The sequence below is a fragment of the Oncorhynchus gorbuscha genome, linkage group LG10, assembly GCF_021184085.1.
Source record: "Oncorhynchus gorbuscha isolate QuinsamMale2020 ecotype Even-year linkage group LG10, OgorEven_v1.0, whole genome shotgun sequence".
In the NCBI taxonomy this organism is placed as follows: Eukaryota; Metazoa; Chordata; class Actinopteri; order Salmoniformes; family Salmonidae; genus Oncorhynchus; species Oncorhynchus gorbuscha.
Genome location: NC_060182.1, coordinates 52,683,479 through 52,700,111, shown reverse-complemented (window position 1 = coordinate 52,700,111; position 16,633 = coordinate 52,683,479). Strand labels below are relative to the sequence as shown.

Sequence of the window (16,633 nt, the reverse complement as noted above, 5' to 3'; positions counted from 1 at the left end):
AATCAAACGGCAGAATTTTCTCCATCTCCTTAGCTATCATACTCTAATTCCACTGGGCCTTCCACTGATTTCAAAACATGGTCTTCCAGAAGTGGAGAGCAACACTTTTGCAGTTCTACTACATCACATCTTTCATAAAAGCTACATACTGACCAACTCATGTTATAGACAGAAGCGTGCTACACAGCAGACCAATCCAAACTCATCTCTCGGCATATCCAGCCCATCCATTATCTCAGACAATCGTGGCTAGCGGGAACTTTCCTGTCTTTGTCCGTGGCTAAACCAACTACTATACAATTTTATTCGTATTTACAGATGCCGTACAAGTTTGTTATTAAGGCACATGAAAGTTCACATGTTCCACAAGGCATTTCTGCCAAAAAACGCGTTTTGATTTTAAAACAAAGTTCACGTTCAAATGACTCTCCTGTGAAGTAGTGACACGCGACATATGCCTAGTTTCCTTAAACAAGTCACAAATGTGCAGTTTTGTCACACAACAGAATGCTACAGAGAATGCTACAGATAAGGGAGCATGCACTTGACATGCTGACTGCAGGAATGTTCGCCAGAGCCGTTGCCAGAGAATTGAACTTCTCTACCTTAATCCACATCCAGCTTCTTCACCTGCGGGATCGTTTGAGCATTTCTGTCTGTAATAAAGCCCTTTTGTGGGGGAAAACTTATTCTGATTGGCTGGGCTTGCCTCCCTAGTGGGTGGGACCATGCCCTCCCAGGCCCACCAATGGCTGCGCCCCTGCCCAGTCATGTTAAATCCATAGATTAGGGCCTAATTTATTTATTTCAATATTTGAGCATTGATGTTGAAATTGTTGCATGTTTATAGTTTTGTTCAGTATATATACAGTAAATATACATATTTACCATATAATATATGATAACAAATATCTTAAAAAACATTATTTCAGTGACTATGTGACGCAACACCAAGTGTACAGCATGAAAAAGCAACAGTACAGTACCTCAACCCTGGAGAGTTATTTCTAAGAATCTGTTTCTCTTTCATCCTTAAGGAAAACCTCAGAGGAGTTTTGCGTAGGCCGGGCAGCAGCGAGCTCTGTCACCTGACGATCCAATCGCGTCATTAGCCCCCGGGCCAAACCATTGACACCGCACCCCTTACGGGGGCTGACATTCACGTAATCTGCTTGTGCTGCTATCACATTAACTTGTCTCTTATCTCTCCACGCAGTGATGCCTATTAGCGCCTTGGCAGAAGGAGTTGATAATCCATGCCAGGGTATATGATATCAGAGGTGGTACGTCAGAGATGGCGCGCGATGCCATCTGGGTTGCCCAGATTGCCCATCTGTGGGCAATGAGGTGGGCGAGAGCCCATTATGACATGCTTTGGAAGTGGATGGTGGTAACTAATAAAAGGGCCCCGACACCAGAGCCGGATGTCCCCGTATGTCTCAACTCCACAGATGTGAGACACCGATGCGGTCCAATAATAGACTGGGGTACTAATGATGATAGAGCTCCGTGGTCTAGTTATTCCCATTGGAGGTGTGGTGCTTTATTTACCTGGAGCTGCCATTCTTTTGGGTGGGGAAGTGTATTAATGAAGTGGTATACTGTACCTTGACAAACACACACGTCACATGCATGCACACACCCAGCTTGCGAAACACACACTCACAGATAAGGACTTCTACAGACTTAGCGAGGTAACGCACCCCTTTCACATTTTGAGGGTGAAAATATATTGCAGGGAAATCAGTGGCAGCTGCATTTACCGAGGACCACTTCTCAGTTTATGAACACCGACGTGGCAAAACTATAGTTTGTTAACAAGAAATCTGTGGAGTGGTTGGAAAATTAGTTTTAATGACTTCAACCTAAGTGTATGTAAACTTCCGACTTCAACTGTATACGCAAAACATTTGGGAAATTATATTATTTCAAACTAATACAAAGAGATTTTGTTTAACAAGTAATACAAAAATAATTTTAAAAAGGTAGGGGTCAAAATTATTGACACCCCTGTTTTCAATACCTCACATTCAGAGGATAATGGCACAGAACCTTTTTCTAAAATGTTTTATGAGTTGGAAGGATCTACAGAATCCTTCCAGATCCTTGGTATTCTTTATCTGTGCTTATGGACCACAGGTTTTCAATGGGTTTCAATTCTGGAGACAGATGGCCGTTGCAAAATGTTGATTTTGTGGCCAATTAACCATTTCTTTGTGTATTTTCATGTATGCTTGGGGTTATTATCTTGCTGGAAGATCCATTTGTGGACAGGTTTTTGGCCAAAAATATCCTAGTACTGACGCCGTTGACCTTAACAAGGACGCCAGGACCAGTGAAAGCAAAATAGCCACTTTAACATCAAAGAGCAACCATCATATTTTACAGTAGGTATGGGGTTCTTTTCTGCTCATGCATTCTCATGTTGATGCCAAACCAACCACTGGTGCATGACCAAAGAGTTCTATTTACATGTCAACCAACAAAGGGCTGCCGTTTTAAGGGCTCATAACCAACTGTGCTATTTTGAGTCCGACACGAACTGCTTTGTCGAGACAAGGTCCAAATCCCTTCATCAGCATGAAGAAAAGATGGAGAAAAAAGGCGAGGAGGGCGGGGTGTCTTGTAAGAATTTGACTACGAGTAGGTAAACCCCTACTACCCTCGGTATTATTGGCTGAACAACAACACGAATAATATAGAACTGGCTGGCTTCTCCGTGCAGGACAGAGTAGCTACGTAAATAACTGTGGTGCGAGATGTCTAATATTAAATAAGTCTCAAGGTATTGCTCACCTGAGGCAGAATACCTCATGATAAGCTGTAGACCACACTATCTACCAAGAGAGTTCTCATCTATATTATTCGTAGCCGTCTATTTACCACCACAAACTGATGCTGGCACTAAGACCACACACAATGAGATGTATAAGGCCATAAGCAAACAAGAAAATGCTTATCCAGAAACAGCACTCCTAGTGGCCGGGGACTTTAATACAGGAAAACTTAAATTAATTTTACCCAATTTCTACCAGCATGTCACAAGTGCAACCAGAGGGGAAAAAACTCTAGGCCACCTTTATTCCACACACAAAGACGCATACAAAGATCTCCCTCGCCCTCCATTTGGCAAATCTGATCTCTTATAAAACATCCCGCTATGCCCTCAGATGAACCATCAAACAGGCAACGATTGAATCCTACCACACCGGCTCTGACGCTCGTCAGATGTGGCAGGGCTTGAAAACTATTACGGACAACAAAGGGAAACCCAGCCGCGAGCTGCTCAGTGATGCGAGCCTACCAGACGAGCTAAATGCATTTTATGCTCGCTTCGAGGCAAGCAACACTGAAGCATGCGTGAGAGCACCAGCTGTACCGGACGATTTTCAACCTCTCTCTGGCCGAGTCTGTAATACCTACATGTTTCAAACAGACCACCAATTTCCTGGCCGTTGCGAAGGTAACCTGCCTAAATGATTACCACCCTGTAGCACTCACGTTGGTAGCCATGAAGTGCTTTGAAAGGCTGGTCATGGCTTACATAAACACCATCACGCCAGAAACTCTAGACCCACTCCAATTTCTATTCCACGCCAACAGATCCACTGATGACGCAATCTCCATCTCATTCAAACACTGCCCTTTCCCACCATTGTATTTGGCGCATGTGACAAATCAAATTTGATTTGAAAAGGCATTGGCACTTGGATTGGAACTGGTACTTTGGTCAGATGACATGAAAATAGAGCTCTTTGGAAATGCACAGACTAAGGATATAAGGGATCTGGAAGGACTCTGTATGGAGGAATGGTCTAAGATCCCTCCCAATGTGTTCTCCAGCTCATAAAATATTTTTGAAAAAGGCTCAGTGTCGTTATCCTCGTAAGCGGTGGTATTGAAAGGCATGGGGAAAAAGGCTGTCAATTTTTAGCCCTACTTTTTTGAGTGAAAAATAAAAAGTTTACTACAAAATCTCTTTCTCTGAACAATTGTATTAGTATAAAATAATATCATTTCATAATTTCTTTGAGCATACAATATATATATATTATTTATTTTACACAATAATTTTTGCTCATTTTTATCAAGGGTGTCAATCATGTCAGACCCCGTTGTATAAATAGCTAGGTATGTTATTCTGAACAACAAAGACAATCTGGGAAAATAAGATATTGGTGATATGAGGCCTCAGTGTCAATTTCAATAATGTATGAATTAACAGAGGATTGTGCCAGTAAAGCAGGCTTAGTTCTCGATAAATCAGAATCTAAAAGAAATTCCCTGATGACTCACTGTAGGTTGGAACAGAGATTGTCGAGCGTTGCTTCATGACAGACAAAGCAGACAGACGTACCGTTGTTCTCATGGGACAGGCCAACAGACAGAAAGAGGTAGACAGTACGAAGACAGTACATAGATAGACGTCCAGACTGACCGTTGTTCTCATGGGACAGGCGCAGGGCCTGCAGGGAGGTGTCCGGGCTGATCTCCAGCTGGCACACCATTACCTTGGCATGGCTTAAGGCTGGCAGTGCCCGCCGCAGATCCTCGCCACCCAGTAGCAGGTTGGCACCAGCCACGATCACAATGGCATTCTCCCCTGCGGACGTGACACAACCGAAAGTGACCAAATGGAAAGATGATGACGTGGCATGAGGGTCACTGGCCCTCGCTTATGACAGCATAGGTACGTACTGTGTTTTTGTGTGGCACGCACGCACGCACGCACGCACGCACGCACGCACGCACGCACGCACACACACACACACACACACACACACACACACACACACACACACACACACACACACACACACACACACACACACACACACACACACACACACACACACACACACACACACACACACACACACACACACACACACAACAATACCCATAAAAATAACACAGCTAGTCATTCCAGGTGCATAGTGTTGGAGTACTAAAACACAGTCAGAGATTGGAGCATGTCGAAGGGCCAGTCCAAGGCTAATAGGGGTCTGAGATCCTTGAACCACTTTTGCTCAGTGGATTCAGGAAATGAACTGTCATTCAACATTTGTACGTCCTGTCAAATCATCTTTAGAAAGTTAATCCAAAATATAAATTAATTTCCTGGATTGAGTTACAATGACCAAAATGACCATGGAATATTGTTTTCAACGAGAATCTCAATCAATTGTACCCGTTTATATCACACTGGTTAGTAGGGTTGGGCTTTGTCCTATCCTGATATACACATGATTTTTTTGTCTTACCAGAGTGACATGGGCTGGATAGAAGCAGTCTACTGCGTTTAGGACTGGATAATAATTGCTTTATTTGCCTCATAAAATAATAGAAAAATAAATAATAGTTTGTTCTAACTCTCATAAAGCTGTGATTGAAAAAAGCTTATGCAGAGATCCCTCTGTGTCAAAATGCAAGCTGAGATCTCACACTCAGAGTTGCTTAAAACAAACTTAAGCCTATACAACATTAACCAATTAAAAACAGTTCTGTAGCAATGAGGTTTATGCAGTAGGCTATAGGCCCAATATATCGTCACTGCATACTGGCTATCCTTGAGTTGCCCTGCCAATGTTGTTCTTCTCAGACCATTTTGAAATTATATATATAAATATGGTATTTGATCACACTGGTAATAGATCATTTTAGTATTACAGGTGAGGCACAGCTGAGTGAGCATTGGGGCTGTCCCCGACAAAAAACATCTTGGTTGACCAAAAGTCGTCTGTTTTTTCGACCAATCGATTGGTGTATTTTTTTCATATACAGTGCATTTCAAAAGTATTCAGACCCCTTGGCTTTTTCCACATTTTGTTACGTTACAGCCTTATTCTAAAATTGATTTGCTCATTTCCTCATCAATATACACACAATACCCCATAATGACAAAGTGAAAACAGGTTTTTAGAAATGTTTACAAATTTAGTCAGACCCTTTGCTATGAGACTCGAAATTGAGCTCAGGTGCATCCTGTTTCCATTGATCAACCTTGAGATGTTTCGACATGTAACGAGTGCACTGAGAGTCGGGAAGCAAGTACAGAGAATTTTAATAAATAAACAAAACAATAAACATGAAACACAAACAACACACCAACATGAAACAGAGTCAATAACACCTGAGGAAAGAACCAAGGGGAGTGACAGATAAAGGGAAGATAATCAAGGAGGTGATGGAGTCCAGGTGACAGGTGTGCGGGATAAATCAGCAGCCTGATGACATAGAGGCCAGAGAGGGAGTATACGTGACACGACAACTTGATTGGAGTCCACCTTTGGTAAATTCAATTGATTGGACATGAAAGGCACACACCTGTCAATTTAAGGTCCCGCAGTTGACAGTGCATGTCAGAGCAAAAACCAAGCCATGAGGTCGAAGGAATTGTCCGTAGAGCTCCGAGACAGGATTGTGTCGAAGCACAGATCTGGGGAAGGGTACCAAAAAATGTCTGCAGCATTTAAGGTCCCCAAGAACACAGTGGCCTCCCTCCATCCTTCTTAAATTAAAGAAGTTTGGAACCACCTAGACTCTTCCTAGAACTGGCAGCCTGGCCAAACTGAGAAGGGCCTTGGTCAGGGAGGTGAACAAGAACCCGATGGTCACTTTGACAGAGCTCCAGAGTTCCTCTGTGGAGATGGGAGAAACTTCCAGAAGGACAACCATCTCTGCAGCACTCCACCAATCAGGCCTTTATGGTAGAGTGGCCAGACTGTAACGACTGTTGGAAGGAGAGGACTAAGATGCAGAGTGGTAAGTGTCCATGTTAAATTTATTCGATAAGCTGAACACTGAAACACAAAGTAAACAAAAGAACAACCGAAACAGTCCTGTCTGGTAGAGACACAGAAACAACTACCCACAACCCAAGTGGGGAAAACAGGCTGCCTAAGTATGGTTCTCAATCAGAGACAACGATTGCCAGTTGCCTCTGATTGGGAACCATACCAGTCCAAACACATAGAAATGGAAAACATAGAACACAAAACATAGAATGCCCACCCCAACTCACGCCCTGACCAAACTAAAACAGAGACATAAAAAAGGAACTAAGGTCAGGACGTGACACAGACGGAAGCCACTCCTCAGTAAAAGGCACATGACACTCTATTTGGAGTTTGCCAAAAGGCACCTAAAGACCATGAGAAACAAGATGCTCTGGTCTGACGGATCCAAGATTGAACTCTTCTCCTGAATGCAAAGCGTCACTTCTGGAGGAAACCTGGAACCATCTCTACAGTGAAGCATGTTGGTGGCAGCATCGTGCTGTGTGGATGTTTTTCAGTAGCAGGGACTGGGAGACTAGTCAGGATAAAGGGAAAGATGAACGGAGCAAAGTAGAGAGATCCTTGATGAAAACCTGCTCCGGACGCTCAGGACCGGGGCGAAGGTTCACCTTCCAACAGGATAATGACCCTTAGCACACAGCCAAGACAACGCAGGAGTGGCATCAGGACAAGTCTCTGAATGTCACTGAGTGGCCCAGCCAGAGCCCGGAATTGAACCTGATCGAAGGAGAGATCTGAAGATAGCTGTGCATTGATGCTCCTCATCCAACCTGACAAAGGTTGAGATGATCTGCAGAGAACAATGGGACAAACTCCCCGAATACAGGTATGCCAAGCTTGTAGCGTCATACTCAAGAAGACTTGAGGCTGTAATCGCTGCCAAAGGTGCTTCAACCAAGTACTGAGTAAAGGATCTGAATCCATATGTAATGTGATTTTTATACATATGCAAAAATGTCTAAAAAACAGTTTTCGCTTCGTCATTAAAAATAAGGCTGCAACATTTTAGAATCCATTTTCGAATAAGGCTGTAACGTAACAAAATGTGGAAAATGTCAAGGGGTCTTAATACTTTCTGAAGACATTGTATATACACACCCTATGTGTCTTAATACAATCAACTATACTAAACAAAAATATAAATGCAATATGCAACAATTTCAAATATTTTACTGAGTTAAAGTTCATATGAGGAAATCAGTCATTGAAATAAATGAATTAGGCCCTTATCTATAGATTTCCCATGATTGGGCAGGGGTGCAGCCATGGGTGGGCCTGGGAGGGCAATAGGCCCACACACAAGTCAGCCTGGCCCTCCCACTGAGGAGCCAGGCCCAGCCAATCAGAATGAGTTTTCCCCACAAAAGGGCTTTATTTCAGAACAAAAATACTCCTCAGCAACCTGGGGTTCTATTCAAATCTAAATAAAAATTATACAAACCTAAAAAGTAACTTCTATTGCCATTGCCAACTATGTAAAAATAGCCAAAATAAAGCCAACAAATAAAAACATTGCAGCCTGCAGGTAGAAACTATCCTGATAAAAAAAGATATCCTATAAAACACATTGGCTACGCATGGCCTGTCTGCCACGAACTTGAAAGAAGCTTGCACTAACAGACTTGCAACATTGTATAAAATATTCTGTATGCTATTTTGCACAAGGGATAAGCACTCATCGTTTAGACCAATTTTATGACATTTCCACTAGATCAGAGCATGACATTTTTCCCTTTCATACCATGGTTATTGAAAGGGAGAGCTGGAAAGATTTTTCAAAAACATTGAGGAACTATTGTCATTCTCAATGGATGGAAAAACAGACTTTGTTTGTTTTACTTTGAGGTGACGAAAACAATACTTTGAGAAGCTCCACAGCTCATTAGTGAAGATGCAGTTAAACCAATCAGAAATACTATCAGATCCCCAAATGGGCACATTTTCAGTATATACCTACATTTGCGCACAGGCCAGGTAGCATATAGGCCTACTTTTATGCGGAATCGGGTGCATGTCCTTACTCAACGTTGACAGCAGTGCTCCAAACAAAAGACTTGGCGATTGACCGGTTGGTGACCACTTGCTTAGTCTATAGACTTTCACTCTTGTTTTAAAAAGCCACAACTTTAGGACAACACCTTGGGTAGGCTAGAATATTTGGGATATAAGCTACTGTTTATCATTTTAACTTGTCTTAAAGCTTTTATGATAGGGCAGTAGGAGGAATGAGGATAGGTTATTGGCCATTTTGTTTTCAACCTCGCTTGGAGGGATTTTCCCGGGCCAGCATGGATATTTTTCTTTCTTAATAAGCTTAAACTTAAATAAACTTGTCATTTGACTTTTCTAAAGACTATTGTTATTGGTTGTTCTCTCTCATTATCAGTCCCCTGGCTAACTTACATTTCAGGCTATTCAAATAACGTTTTGAGATGGAACTCCGTTACATTCATCGTTTAAATCGGGAGAAAGCCATATACATAAACCATATAGAATGCAGAGAAAGGAATATAGACAGTAAAAAAATAAATAAAAAAAAACAGCTAAACATAAGATAGGTGTCCATTAGGAGTGTCCATTATATATATTTAAAAAATCATGAATATGTTTAGGCTATAGCCTAATGCATCTGACAGAGAGAGTCAGCAAGAAACAATACTTTCTGACTGGACATCTTGCGCTGCTTTGGTGGAATTCTCTGCATTGTGTGGCCTACATTCCTCCTTTGCGTTCTGTATCACATATTTATTGAAATAGGTTATCGTAAATAGGTACAGACAAATGTGCACTGCAAGACTCCGATCTTTACTACGGGGTGCCAGTCAAGTTCAAATAGGCTAAATCCTTGTGATTCTGGATTAGCTAGCCCATCCACGGTTCTAAGCACACTAACCATTTCTAGCTGAACATCATAGCAGGCCTGGAAGCAGTTACTAATCAAAAGAGGACCATCGTGCCCTCCCAAGTTTGGTTGGTATTGTATAACCAGTGAATCCAGATGAGCAACAAATGTGATGGGTCTGCACTAATGTCGTATAAAGCCTACTTCATTTTAATTTTTCACTGCATCAGGGAGGCATAAATATTTGTATGAAAATAACAAGTTTCAACAACTGAGACATAAACTGAACAAGTTCCACAGACATGTGACTAACAGAAATGGAATAATGTCCCTAAACAAAGGGGGGCTCAAAATCAAAAGTAACCTGCTGCATTAAGTACTGCAGTACTCCTCCTCATGGACTGCACCAGATTTGCCAGTTCTTGCTTTGAGATGTTACCCCACTCTTCCACCAAGGCACCTGAAAGCTCCCGGACATTTCTCGGGGAATGGCCCTAGCCCTCAGCCTCCGATCCAACAGGTCTCAGATGTGCGCAATGGGATAGAGATCTGGGCTCTTTGCTGGCCATGGCAGAACACTGACATTCCTGTCTTGCAGGAAATCACTCACAGAACGAGCAGTATGGCTGGTGGCATTGTCATGTTGGAGGGTCATGTCAGGATGAGCCTGCAGGAAGGGTACCACATGAGGGAGGAGGATGTCTTCCTGTAACGCACAACGTTGAGATTGCCTGCAATGACAACAAGCTCAATCTGATGATGCTGTGACACACCGCCCCAGACCATGACGGACCCTCCACCTCCAAATCGATCCCCCTCCAGAGTACAGGCCTCGGTGTAACGCTCATTCCTTTGACGATAAACGCAAAACCGACCATCACTGTCTGGTGAGGACCTGCCTTACAACAGGCCTATAAGCCCTCAGTCCAGCCTCTCTCAGCCTATTGCGGACAGTCTGAGCACTGATGGAGGGATTGTGCATTCCTGGTGTAACGCGGTCAGTTGTTGATTTAGTGCTGTTTTAGGCATCTCACAGTAAGGACACTGCAATGTATTGCCCTGGCCACATCTGCAGTCCTCATGCCTCCTTGCAGCATGCCTAAGGCACATTCATACAGATGAGCAGGGACCCTGGGTATCTTTCTTTTGGTGTTTTTCAGAGTCAGTAGAAAGGCCTCTTTAGTGTCCTAAGTTTTCATAACTGTGACCTTAATTACCTACCGTCTGTAAGCTGCTAGTGTCTTAACAACCGTTCCACAGGTGCATGTTCATTAATTGTTTATGGTTCATTGAATAAGCATGGAAAACAGTGTTTAAACCCTTTACAATGAAGATCTGTGAAGTTATTTGGATTTTTACGGAATTATCTTTGAAAGAGAGGGTCCTGAAAAAGGGTTTAGAAGATGAAAAACAGTTCAGTACTGGAATTTGTGTTACTTTCGGTACTTCTGTGAAATATGTCTCACGTCTTATACCGATTGAGAGGATCTCGTCTGTATCGTAATTTGTTTGAATCTTTTCAAGGAGGCAATAGTAAGCTAGCCAGGCTACATGCTCTTACAGCTGACATAGGGCGAGCCACTTTTGAGAAGCAAGCGATGAGAAAATTATGACACTTGACTTCTTCAAACAAAAACTTAATACCTCCATGCCAGCAACTTGTTGACAAAACTGTCTCCAGAAGCAAACATACTTTGATTACAAAGCAGATGACGAGGGCCAGTCAACAGAAACAACTAAGCTCCAAAACTACAATTTTTTGTACACATGACATTTGCACTGTAACATTCTTCTAGCAACTTAATCTTGGTTACCCGGTAGTAAAATTATGTTGCGTCAATTTGTCATTTCCTGGGGGGGGGGGGGGGGGGGTTGTTAATGATCGTGATTACCTTTGCTCGAAGGAAGTGAAGTCTCCTCCTTCGCAAAAGAAAACTCTCAGCCATATCCCTCTCTTCTGTAATTTCACACATGTTTATGTAATGTAAAAATGTCATTTTTGATTTGATACATTTTTACAATATAGCCAATTTTGAGTTTGTGGAATGTAGTGGAAAACGTTTATCATCCGCACCCAGGCTTGAAAATCATTGCACCAATTTAAACACTACCTTCGCCCAACCCTGATTCGTCCAAATAATCAATGACGAAAACCCCAAACCAGGAACTACTGCTACTCGTAATCACATAATCCTACGTGAGCCTTGACAGATACTCACCGTTTCATCTGTCCACGAGAGATTACTAGCAACTCAATTCCAATTATTTTTGAATGACATAAACATATATTTAGCATGACATTCATGTGAGCATTATAATATGACTACAACCCAAAAGTAAAGTAATGTGAAATAACATAGTTATGCCAGCAATATATTTAGACTGCTTCGCGTTTGTCTAGGCTTGCTGGCAGTAGTTAGCCAGCAGCCCTGGATAGAGCATTGCACCCTGGGAGTTGAAATGCACTCTGAGAATCGTAGTATGCTGTGCAAAATCCATTGTACTTCTATGTGGTGTTAGACTATTGCAATATAGAAACTTCAGAAATTAGCTTTAAAGTGTTTTTTTTTAATGCCGTTTTGGAAATAAACTACGATTTTAATACATTAAATGATTTAGCTATAATGAATCATAGGTTTAATTAATGTCATTATGGCCATAGATGGGCAAATTAACCCTGAAAAACAGTTTAGATTATTATTTTGTGTGCTCTGAGTCTCAGACATGGGTTTTGAATACGGAATATTGAAGATATTCTTCTGTTATTTAATATGGTGTTTTATTTAACAAATTGATAAGAGAATATATTTAATTTGTTATTGTAGTTGTTGTACTAGTTTTTTCATTATTCTAACATAATGTTCAAATGCTCAACTGTCGCTATCGAAGTATAAATGCTGGTATCATGACTACACTATAAGAGCCCATGTTATGGCAGAAATGGACTCTGCACGAATGCCCGGCCGCCCCGTCTTCAGTCAGCTGTAAATTCCACACCATGTTTATTTTTTACAATTATGACAGTTACTTTATTTTCATGGCGGTCTTCATCCATTACCGTCAGTTATACGGTAATAGTCATCCCTAACGCAAACCCTTCTTCCGAAAACACTAACTTCCTGTGTACCTCCGCAGGATTCGCAAGATTTGTACTATTCACACACACCCGCATGCACGAACACACACTCACACTCAAGCGCTTCGCCCACCCACATATCAGCGATACATTATATCTCCTGATTCTATTTGCAGACACAGATGCAGATAAAGCCCAGGCTAATTTTACACTCTATGCAGAGGAGGGTTTAGAGGGAAGTAGTAGAGTGGTGTGTACTGATCCTCATCCCTTTCAGATGCACTTAGTGTGTAGGTGCACATCTGGTGAATCCTTCTCCTCAGTAAAGCACATGTATGTGTGTGTGTGTGAGTGAGTAACCAAGCACATTGAGCAAATGAGTGATTGTATGTGTTGGTAATTTGTTGGGGGGATTTTTACATTTTAACAGGGCAGTCTACGGCCCTCGTTTACCTGCATCGTTGACAATGATGGAGGCAGCACCAGTGGCCGAGTCAACCGTCTGCCCCACAAACTCTACAGAGGGAGAAAAATAGGAATAAAGAGGAAGCATTTCAACACATACGATGTATTCCTTCATTTCTAATAGTTTGGCACTTTTGGGACTATTCCATTGGTTCAATTAAACTGAGCAAACTCAATCTTAAACGAAGCACATCTAAAAGAAAAGCAAATATTATTTCGATCAAAGTCTGGGATGATGCATGCCATGAAATAGCATATCTGTTGCATTTCAAGCTAGTTTTGAAATAAGCACAGCAACCTTTTTGTATTTTAAGAATGGCCTGTTGATTTAAAAGTTGTAATTTTTGGTATTCTTACCTGTGGATACACCATTGTCCTTGAAATTCTGGATGTAGTTTTCTCCAAAGAAGTCTTTGCCAACCTGAAATCAAAATGCTATGATGAAACTTTGAATACACGGATCTAAGCAATACATGAGATAGACACTTTTTGAAGATCAGTGAACTCCAACCAGAATCGGGTTGTATTTTCTCGTACCCCGCTGGCATACTGGCAAAGTGCCGTCACATCACACAAACACATGCACACACACATATGCACACACATAGACACACGTGCGAACACACACAAGGCCATCGCGCCAAGCCTTCAAGATACGACGACCCCACCCGTCCGACGCCTCCTCATGTCCACCTCTCCTCCCTCATCCTCCCCTCCTTCCCTCGATCCCTCAATCTGCTCTGGGATGTCCACATCGTAAAATTGTTTGGAGGGCGTTGAAGGGGTCCCCACCTCGCCCTCAGGCTCCCCACTTTTATCCCACGCTTTCAAGGAAGAAGTCAAAGAGACATCTGTGCCCTAACTGCCTATGAAGTGTAGTATGCAGTGGTAGTAGCACTATAGTGGGAGCCTAGGCCCCCTTTGTCTTTGAAGTACGGCCTTCCTCCTTGGATGTTTCTCAAAAGCCTGGGCATCTATTTTTGGGCTCTGCCCATGCCTGGAGAGCCGCTCCTGCATTGTACAGCTTATCGACGGGACCCTTTGTTCTTGACAGAGGTGGGGCTTCAGCTACTTTGCTGACCTTTTTTTATGCTGTGCCTAGCTGATTGGAGACCTGGGGTTGGATGTATGGGAATACTTGGTGTATGTGGGTGTGTATTATGCATGAATAATGGTACGGATCAAGGAAGAATGAGGGCCGGGGCGTTGACAGGGGTGGTTAGAGGAGTTCAGTGTGAAAGAGTGCGTTCTGGAAAAAAAGAGTCGAGTACAGCAGAGGGACAGTGAGAGAGAGAGAGAGGGCTTGCTTGCCATTTACTGCCACTGTGTCATACCTTGCAGACCATGGCAGTCTTGGCTCCCATTCTAGCGGCCTGAATACACTGGTTTGCCCCTTTGCCTCCGAAACCAATGAAGAACTTGTGACCGTGGATGGTCTCTCCTGCCTTGGGTAACCTTGGTGCCTGGCTGAGGGAGAAATTGCACAGGTAAAATATCCCTCACAGACTCATAAAACCCTGTAGTAAAATTCTAAAGTCACTTACAACTACGACAAAGGTGCAATGATATGTCCATTTTTGAGACAGCAACAATTGTTCTCTGGTGATATGATCTCTGCTAATAACAGAATATGGGGATTGCAACATCGAGGAATCGCTTACTCACACTCACCCTAATTACTGACGCCACACATTTACACCCACACGCAGACACACCCCCCTCAAAACCTATGCTGCTGCTAAAATTATTATTGATTAGATGTACTACAATTAAGCAGTGTTCATGGATTATTGATGGACATTAACATTAGTACCTATCCATTTATCCTGCTACTGGTCACTATTACTCTTGTCTACATATATATCCGCCTATCATGTCTACACTGACACTCTTGCTCGCGCACGCACGCACGCACGCACGCACGCACGCACACACACACACACACACACGGTTGGGTTCAATTAGAATTGAAGGCAGTCAATTCAGGAAGTGCTTTGAATTTAACATTCAGAAATGTAAAAACAGTTGAAATAGATTTTTTTATTGTAATTTTTTTATTTCCCGAATTGACTGCCTTCAATTCTAATTGAGCCCAACCCTGACACACACACACACACACACACACACACACACACACACACACACACACACACACACACACACACACACACACACACACACACACACACACACACACACACACACACACACACACACACACACACACACACACACACACACACACACACACACACACACACACACACTATTATTATTATTTATTCTGCTACCAGTCACTTTTCCATACGCACATACAGTGCATTCCCTTAATTTTTTACACATTTTGTTACTTTACATCCTTATTCTAAAATGAATTTAAAAAAATGGACCATCAATGACAAAGCGAAAACAGGTTTTTAGACATTTGTGCAAATAAAATACCTTATTTACATCAGTATTCAGACCCTTTGCTATGAGACTAGAAATTGAGCTCAGGTGCATCCTGTTTCCATTGATCATCCTTGAGATGTTGTAACAACTTGATTAGAGTCCACTTGTGGTAAATTCAATTGATTGCACATGACTTGGAAAGGCACACACATCTGTCTATATAAGGTCCCACAGTTTACAGTGCATGTCAGAGCAAAATCAAAGCCGTGAGGTATTAGGAATTGTCCGTAGAGCTCCGAGACAGGACTGTGTCGAGGCACAGATCTGGGGAAGGGTACCAAAAAATGTCTGCAGCATCATTCTTAAATGGAAGAACTTGGAGCTTGCCAAAAGTCACCTAAAAAAAGTCACTCTCAGACCATGAGAAACAAGATTCTCTGGTCTGATGACACCAAGATTGAACTCTTTGACCTGAATGCCAAGCGTCATTTCTGGAGGAAACCTGGCACCATCCCTACGGTGAAGCATGGTGGTGGCAGCACCATGCTGTGGGGATGTTTTTCAGTGGCAGGGACTGGGAGACTAGTCAGGATCAAGGAAAAAATTAACGGAGCAAAGTAAATATTTATTTTAATAAGGCTGTAACGTAACAAAACGTGGAAAAAGATCTGAATACTTGCAGAATGCACTGTATCTACCTTAACTACTCCAGTATCCATGCACAATGTACATTTGGTACTGACCCTGTATATAGCTTACATTGTCCTGTTTTCTTCCCCTCTTATGTCTTGTTTTTTTTAGGTAAACTATTTTGATATTGATTACTGCACTGTTCAGAAGGGATTGCAAGTTAAGTATTTCACTGTACTTGTGCATGTGACAATTAAAACTTTAAACTTGAATCCTGTTCCCCTGCATTGTTCTTAGCCCCAGGCTAGACTGGCCCTAGGTTACCTTAACCCTTTGTTCACAAAAGCATTTGTTAACACTGGGCTAAGCTTTAGCCCTGGGCTAAGGATTCACAATTGTATTACAAAGCACTGGGCTAGCGGACAAGCA

General features: G+C 42.3%; 1 protein-coding gene across 4 annotated transcripts in view; it reads right to left on the bottom strand.

The window, feature by feature from the left end:
- The window catches only part of rbks (ribokinase), an 84,736-nt gene that overhangs the window by 29,420 nt on the left and 38,683 nt on the right, over positions 1-16,633 (bottom strand). For 3 of the 4 annotated variants that reach the window (XM_046366380.1, XM_046366381.1, XM_046366382.1), the window contains 4 exons: positions 14,518-14,650; positions 13,541-13,604; positions 13,172-13,234; positions 4,439-4,603 (listed from right to left, as the gene is read on the bottom strand). In XM_046366380.1, the coding sequence (XP_046222336.1) occupies positions 4,439-4,603; positions 13,172-13,234; positions 13,541-13,604; positions 14,518-14,650 (425 nt within the window). The remainder of the gene's footprint in view (positions 1-4,438; positions 4,604-13,171; positions 13,235-13,540; positions 13,605-14,517; positions 14,651-16,633) is intronic. The other variant, XM_046366383.1, reaches the window with a different exon arrangement.